The sequence below is a fragment of the Cynoglossus semilaevis genome, unplaced genomic scaffold, assembly GCF_000523025.1.
Source record: "Cynoglossus semilaevis isolate Cse_v1.0 unplaced genomic scaffold, Cse_v1.0 scaffold1033, whole genome shotgun sequence".
NCBI classification, from domain to species: Eukaryota; Metazoa; Chordata; class Actinopteri; order Pleuronectiformes; family Cynoglossidae; genus Cynoglossus; species Cynoglossus semilaevis.
Window position 1 is genome coordinate 681,118 of NW_007585109.1, and position 8,320 is coordinate 689,437.

An 8,320-nucleotide genomic window follows, 5' to 3' on the forward strand; every position below is an offset into this window, starting at 1 on the left:
TGCCCGCACGGGGACCCGCTCTTCAACCAGCAGCATCGAGGCGGCTGTACTCTCAGTCACAACGCACGGTAAAAACACCATGGGCTTTGCCAAAGCCAGCGGCACAGGAGGACTGCTGGCCAATCAGACGGACCGAGAGAAAGGTGTGTCTGAGATCGACAACCTGAGAAATGGAGTAGCGATGCAGAGCGGAGGAGCGGCGACTGTTCCCATGACAGGCAGACAGCAGGTTTCCTCACCTACATTACGCAGGTAAGCTCTTATATGCACACACACATAAACACACACTTTGTCATTGTATAAGATGCACACACACTTGTGGATAAATACAATACAAGGAACGTGCAGTGAATCCTGGTCAGTTGTTTATATGGTTATCTATCTAACTCAGGTACTGAAAATGATGGTGTGTTCACTGTAGCCACTTCCAGAGACCTGTGTCTAGGACCTTTTGACCTTTTTAAATCATTTCAATAAATAATTGTTATTAAATCACACGTTCATAATCCTCCATCATTTAGTTTATATTAGTATGATTTGAGTCATGTTTAAAAACAGGGCTCATATTTTCACATTTATAGACCATTGTCAGATCCACACAACAGTTCTTATCTCTAAATAAATGTCTGGACAGGCCTGTGATCGGGATCAAATTTTCAAGTCTCTTGGATGAACTAGTGAATTTTTACTGTAAAGTTTTCTAATTATTGTCCTAAAAATAACAATTGACCACAATCCACTATAAGTAGTGACCTTCTACTTGGCATGTTCTCTCACTTAGTGTTTTGACTTTTAACTGCCATTTAATACTGTTTAAACAGTAGTGACACGTTATGTATGTGTTAACTAATAAAGACAAAAAGGAAATCAGCTGGTGTATTTTGAGAAGAAGAGAAAACCTAGGCTGTAGTTATGACACGGACCATATGTTGAACCATTCAAGTAGCAAAACAAAGTACTGTTTGGAAAACTAAAGTAATCCATTATATGAATCCTTTATTACCTGATGTCACAGACCATCAGGCTGTGACTCAGTGATCACGGCTCTCAGTGTCGGTGGGAGGCTTTGAATTGCATTCATTTTCTTTACAGTCTGTTGCATCCATATCCTATTGAACTGGGTTTAATAAGGCTGCCGTTCACTCACTACCTCACCCATACGTAGGCAGGTTAAATCAGGCCATTGTGAAAGCAGGCCTTGAGCTGTGCTGCTGATCAGCTGCCAAGCCTCAGCCTTGGTGGAGCTGAGGGGGAGGGAGGGTGTGGTGCAGAGTAATGGGAGCTGACTCTTACCTTGGTGCTTTGCCCTCATTAATGTGAGGGAATGATAATTCTTCAAAGAGGCCCCTGTGCGTGTGTGTGTTTGTGTGTGTGTGTGTGTGCAGTCATTATTGCCCACCACAGTTCCAGTCGACGCAGCCTATTATTTAACTCTTAAGTCAGGATTAGTAGAAAAACCAGGGGAGCTGAGGCTTTCCTTCTGTCACCCTGTGACTGTGTTTCTGTGTGTGTGTGTGTGTGTGTGTGTGTGTGTGTGTGCGCGTCTCGTTTTCCTTATTATCATTGCTGAAACATTGCTTTAATCTCATTCAAAAAGCAATGTAAACAATGGTGACTCTAATCACTCTATAAAGTAGAGAGAATTTATTTTTATTTTTATGATAGCCTACGATGTGACAGCAACACCAAAATAGGATATAATTAAGATGATGGTATGATTGTATCAGTGCCGGTGTCCTCTCAACCACAAACCACAGATTACACACTCTCTGTCCTGCTCATTTTCTCACCTTAGCCTCCCTTCTTGGTCCAACAGGTTGTTTGGTGGAAAGTCCAGTAAACAGGCTCCAGTCACCACTGCTGAAAATATGAAAAACTCCACTGTCATTTCCAACCCCCATGCGACCATGAACCATGTGGCCACAGTACCAGAGTCCCCTGATGTTGGTTCCCTGGACAGTGAGACCAACAGCCCTCTGTTTGGAGGCAGATTGTTGGGGTCAGGGACAGGGACACTGGGCAGCGAGCAGGTGAGTCACACAGCAGGACATTGGCTTCAATCTCAGTGACAGGAATATTAAACGTATCATCATAGTAGTAGCAGCAGCCTTGAACTGTCAGTATGTTGGTGTCACCGTGAAGGGAAGTGTTCAATGTAGAGCAGTTGTTTTTTTCTCCTGGGGCCTAAGGATGACTTTTGTTTTTCCCAATGATCAGACAGAAAGTCCTTTTGACTACAACCCTACAGCAACAACAGTCTGCTTCTCCACGTTATGCCTGAAGGTTGAATGCTGCTGTTTGTAATAAACCTCCGTGTGACTGGTGTTTAAAGTTCATTTGTTTATTCTCTAAACAAATATGAAACACATTACCAGGAAGCCTGACATTGACCTAACCTGACACTCATCACATGAGTCATTATTTTGATGATGAAATACATGCAAAAATCTCCCCTAAAGACACCAGGCCAACTTTCACAGTTCACAACACCTACTGTATGGTGAATGTTTAATGATGAAACGTGTGATTAGGAAATATTTGGAACAAACACTTGGAAAAATCTTTTGATACCGGCAGGTTGTCCTTTGAGTCACATCCTGCATGTTTTAAACGTTAGTTCATAACAGTCTGGTCAGTATGTTTCATCTCTGTCTAGAGCTGTCACCTATAGAAGTGGAATGTCCTATAGATCTGTGACAACCACCACAAAAATCACTGGCAGATCAGCAAATACTTGTTTCCCGAGCTCTTCATTTTTTTTAATTATATGATGAATTCAGTGTGGTGCTTTGGCCCAGAGGCAATGTCTCTGTCATTGGTGTGGAACACCAGGGTTCACCTCGTGGGCAAGTTCGAATCCCGGTTAGGGCGGTTGGTACCTTCCAGTGGACTCACCACCCGCAGGAAGGTTTGGTACGGTGCAATGTGATTTGGGTGGCGACTGCTGCCCCCGCGACCCGGTAACGGATAAGCGGATGAAAATGGATGGATGGATGATGAATTCAAATGTAACAAGGGTGAAGCCTGGTTGTCAGTTTGTCAACTTCAGCTTCTCTGGAGTGTAGTGTCTTTTTCTGTTTGCCCAGTTAGAAGTTTTCTAACATTTCGGTGAATTGATCATGTGAAAAGGCTGAACACGGTGTGGTTAACTTCCATCTGAGGAGTCAGACCTGTCGTTGAAGTTTGGTTTAAGGATTTAGACTGTTTATGTGCCTTCGAGCTCTGGCATGATTACGAACTGTGTTTCTGTGTTTGTAGAGCTGAGGGCAGGGCTTTACTGTGGACCGGGGTGATTGTATTCTTCTGCTACAGCAAATAAACTGTTAATGTGCTAAAGTTTACTGTAGGTGGAAGTACATGTCAGAAGTACAGGTACTGGTCTGCCAAACTGGAGCATGCCCAGTCTTGACGTTCTTTCCTGATTCATGCTTTGTCAGTCTGTGAATCATAAAATGACAGACATTTTTCAAGCTTCACTCAAGTCTTAACAGTGTGAGATGTGATTCAGGTTATGGTGGTAAAAATGACTGATGAATGAATGAATGAATGGTGAAAAGAAAACCAATTGGTTATAGGCTAACAAATCAGTCATTTGTTAATCATTAATAGAATCTTTTCAGAGTTAAATAATGGAGTTTCCCATACTGAGCCCCAGGTTATACCCAGACACTTTAAAGGAAAAAGAACAAATATGTGAAGTGACCTACTGTATAGACATAGAAATATTCATATTCTCTATCCAGATTTGAAAGATAAAATTCTCCTCCCACCCCCACAGGCCTCCAGCCCAGGCTCGGTCTACTCCTCCACCGGCCCCTCCAACAGCCTGACGTGGGGCACCACCTACAGCAGCTCTTCTGCCCAGAGCAGAGAGAGTACACTGGGTGGGCACTGTGGGACTGGAAGCATGGGTTACCCCTCCGTCAGCAGCATGCACACCAGCAGCGAGTCCATCGACATGAGTCTCGGCAGTGCCGGAGGAGGAGGTGTCGTCGGAGGCGATGGCAACCACAGAGAGGACACGCTGTCTGCGCTGGGACGCACAGGCAGTGTGAAGACTGGGATGTCTGAGAGGTGAGGAATCACAGACGTGACAGTCACACGTTTCATCCATAGTTAAAAGAGTGTGACATGTTGAAATGTGCATGACGTTATTAACACACCCCAACACTTGCATCGGTCTCCACACTGTAAGGTTAGTACTGTAGTAACTTTACTTCTCTCATCTGTTCTGAAAACCCCAACAGTTGGTCTTTCATTAAAAAACCCTGCAGGTTCAACATCTTCCTTTTTAAAATCTGGAATGTCATCGATGCACAATGTGTTTGTTATGGTGAGGTGATGCCTTTTTTTGTTGTTTTTTTTACCGTGACTGTCTGCACGCGAGCAGAGAAACAGAATCTCATTACATTCTCACTGAGTTATTCAGTAATTGCGGTGGTTGTAGTGGATTTCCTCCTGACAGTTTGACGCAGTAATGTGACAGATGAAACATAATAGCGTGTAGAGCTGAGGCTCTGAGGCTACGGTGACAATCACTCTCCCTGCCAGGCTCTCTCACTGACCTCACAGTTGAAGGATCTCACAGCTGACTTGTGTTCTGAAGGATTTCTACTGAACTCTCTAAAATATTTCTCTCTCTGTGTGTGTGTGTGTGTTATGTTTCTATGTCCCTTCTTGTCTCCCATCAGTCCTCTCTCCTCCCCCTCTGCTAGCCCTATATTCAGCCGAAACACGCTGCCTCGGAGGCAGGACAGGTAAATGCCCCTGTGTGCAGAGACAGGCTAAATCCAATGCCTCTGTTACACAGAGGAGGCAGTAGAGAGCTGTAAAGAACACTTCTGTGTGATCCTCAGTCGGACTTTGTGTTACTGTGTTGGTTGGTTTGTAGGTTTTAAACACAGCTAGTTTGTATGTGAACAGAAATCAGTGCTAATGTAAGTTTTGGAGTCTCCGGGTAATTTTTTTTCATTGGTCCAAAATCACTTCTTTTAACCGTGACATGCTGCCACCTTGTGGTAGAGATTGTACTTGCAGTTTTACAGAATAGATAGACAAACTTTATTGATGCCAAAATAAGAAGTTAATTAAAAAAAATATTTTATTTACAAAAAATACAAAAAAATTCTATAAAATATTTTATGTTCTGAACCTCCAGGATTAATGCACTCAAATAAAATAAAGAAAGAATGTTCTACAAATTAGTAGGTAGTAAAGGTCAGTTGTATATGATAACATTCATGTACAGTATTTAATAGATAGAATTGTTTTTGTGAGATGCAGACACATGTTCCCTTGCCTCCTCCCTCCATTCCCTGCCTCCTCTGAAGTGTTTCTCTCCCACAGTGGGCCACATTGTGGCAGAAACACTCTGCCTAAAAAGGGACTCAGGTACTAACTCCACCCTCTTCTGGACATTGTGTGCACCCTGGTTTCACCAAATGTGTCTCCTGATTTCCATTCTAACTTTTTGCATCTATATCACTCTTTGGGGCTTGTGTTCACCTGCTTTTAAAAGTGCTTTTGTCCTTTGTGTCTGTCCCGCGGCACATGGCCTTGTTGTGTTGTGCTTCTGTGAAGAGGACTGTCACGCTGCGGTCCTCGGACAGAGCTGTCACTGTGGTACTGCTGCAGCAGGCTTGAGTTTTTAGGTGTCACATTGTTTGGCATTGTCACTGCTTCACTTCAGTTTCTGTCACGATTAAATTAAAATCAATCTGTGTTCACTGTTGTTGGTTATTTCAGCCTGATGCTCCTCCTCCTCCTCCTCCTCCTCCTTCTACTCCTTGATCCTGGCCTATAATTTGTCTGACACTTTGTTTAATAGAATCAATTTAAAAGAAAATCCAGATCAACAAAATCACACTGTCAACAGAGTTTCTACTCTGGTTTCTTTCCTTTTGGTAACTTTAACCTCTCTTTTGTCCTTCTGTAGGTATGGTCCATCCCCACAGCTGCGAGGGCATGAAGAGGCCCGTGATTGGCTGCGTTCCCACTCCACTAGTGGACTGCAGGATTCAGCCAGTAACTCCCCGTTCTCCCCCGGCTCCAGTCTTACCTCCCCATCTGGCACTCGCTTTAACTTTGGACAGCTTGGTATGTTTTCACACACCAAACCACAATCAAACACCTGAATTTATTAACCAAGAAATCAGGCTAGAGCTGAACACAGGTTGTTACAGGCTTTTAGAGCAAAGCTATAACTACACTTTATTTGTCTTGACTATTCTTTTGAAAGAGTGGAATTAATTAACTATTATGTTTGCCAGAAAATGCAAACACAACTTTATATTTACCAAGATTTTTTTTATTTCTAGTTTATTTTTTATCTGTATTTTTTCTAAAGTAAAATAATAAACAATTCAATAAAACACTGCTGACTTTGTGTAAGTTTTCAGGAAATGTTTTACAAATTCTGGTATAAATTTCACAGCCTCTAGCCCAACATCGGCAGCTCAGATCAACCTGACCGGTCTGCGAAACAACAGCCTGACCAATCAGGACGTGACCTATGACCCCACTGGTGACAATAGGTTGAGGAACTCATGCATGTCACTTGACGAAAAGACTCGCACCATGAGCCGATCAGGCTCCTTCAGGGACGGCTTCGAGGAAGGTAAGAGGAGACATGTGATGAGTGAAGGTGAAACGAATCCTTGGAGTCAGTCACTGAACTGACTGCTTATTAGGGGTTCATCTTATTTCATGACCTGCTCTGCCCCCTCTCTCTCTCTCTCTCTTTCTCTCTCTCTCTGACCTCATCACTTCCTTTTCCACGCTGAACACTCAGTTTCCACAACTGTTATTATTCCATTTGTTTGGAGAACATTAGAGCGGATTTAAACGGTTCCTTCATCCTGTTAAAAGTACATAATCAGATTTGGCATCATTGTTTTTTTTCCACCAGGTGGTTTCAATGGGAAAATACACAGCAATGCTGTTCCCACCAGTAGACTGACTCAGGCAGATCCTGAATAAACAGCAGGTTATAGCAGAAGAGGTTTGCTCTAAAGGATATTTTTGGCTGTCAGCGTCACGCAGAGAATAAGAAATACCACTAGGTTTAGTTTTGGAAACTGCAGGTCGTTTCTCTTCTGCACTGTGCTGTGAGATGTGCTGTGAGACAAAGAGTCCGAGATCAAACTCAGTGATTTGACACGACCGCTGTTGCAGCTCTGCCTTAGGGAGGTCAGCTGTGTTCTTTAGGAAACTCTGTATATGCGGAGTTGGACTTGAAAGCACCGTTCTTTCTATTAACCTTCAGCCCCAAGGCACAGCATATGAAATATATATATGTGTATGTATATATCACTGTTGGGAGTCTGTTTCTACTTTTAGATTAATAGTCTGATGCAGCAGGCTCAAAAAAGTAATTTTTCCCGTAGCTGCTCTTTGACTGGATGTGAACCTTTTCTGCTAACGTGCTACAATAATACCACACAGTCATCATTGCCATTACACAGTAGCATGATCCTGTCTCACTCTGTCGTCCTGCTCCATGAGTCTGTCTTCCTTTCACTTGAAGATAATTACAGGGATCACAGTCAGGGGCGTGGGATGTGAGGTGATGACATACAAGAAAAGTACATTACTTTCTCTGTGTGTGTCTGTGTGTGTGTGTTAAATCCTGGCAGTGTTAATCTGAATGACACATATATCTATACATATATACACACATACATATATATGAACGTCCTATCATTGCATGTGACCGAAGTGTAAGGTTACACAGCCGTTGTTTGATTGACAGGACAAAGGTCACATCATCCGACTAACACTTTGTCAGACTTGTCTTTGTCAGAGTGACGCCCCTGAAAACCAGTAGTTCGTTCTCCTCACATACACACACATCCTTTATGTACGCTGACACCCTTCTCTAATGTCTGTACACCAACTCAATCTGAACAATCAGACGCCTATAGACATTTCTGGTTATTTTTTACCCCATGTAACACACAATGTTATTTTTGTATTTGTTGATGTAAGAATTATGACAGGGAATCATATATTCAGTCTGAAGTAAAAACAGTGTATTTTTTCCCACTCCCTATGAGGTAAAGGAGTGAATAAAAAAAAAAACAAATCCGCTGAGATCAGCGAAATCTCCCTGTGAGGTCGATCACTCCATGTGCCTAATCCTGTCTAATCAGCTCAGAGTCTTTGAAAACAGAGGTGGTGCTGTTGAGTCCTGAGCTCTCCTGTTTGATTAGAGTCTTCAGCACAGTAATAATAATAAGCAGGCTGCTGAAAATCCCAATATAATGTGTTTCATCTTTTTAATCACAGAGCTGGAGATTTGATGCTTGTGTGGAGGTAGATG

At 42.8% G+C, this 8,320-nt stretch overlaps 1 protein-coding gene across 1 annotated transcript in view; it reads left to right on the forward strand.

Moving 5' to 3' along the window:
- Positions 1 to 8,320, forward strand: part of nav2a (neuron navigator 2a) — a 75,694-nt gene that overhangs the window by 53,989 nt on the left and 13,385 nt on the right. The window contains exons 16-22 of the mRNA XM_025053530.1: positions 1 to 252; positions 1,817 to 2,030; positions 3,779 to 4,074; positions 4,692 to 4,757; positions 5,347 to 5,391; positions 5,936 to 6,096; positions 6,434 to 6,616. Coding sequence (XP_024909298.1) covers positions 1 to 252; positions 1,817 to 2,030; positions 3,779 to 4,074; positions 4,692 to 4,757; positions 5,347 to 5,391; positions 5,936 to 6,096; positions 6,434 to 6,616 — 1,217 coding nt within the window. The remainder of the gene's footprint in view (positions 253 to 1,816; positions 2,031 to 3,778; positions 4,075 to 4,691; positions 4,758 to 5,346; positions 5,392 to 5,935; positions 6,097 to 6,433; positions 6,617 to 8,320) is intronic.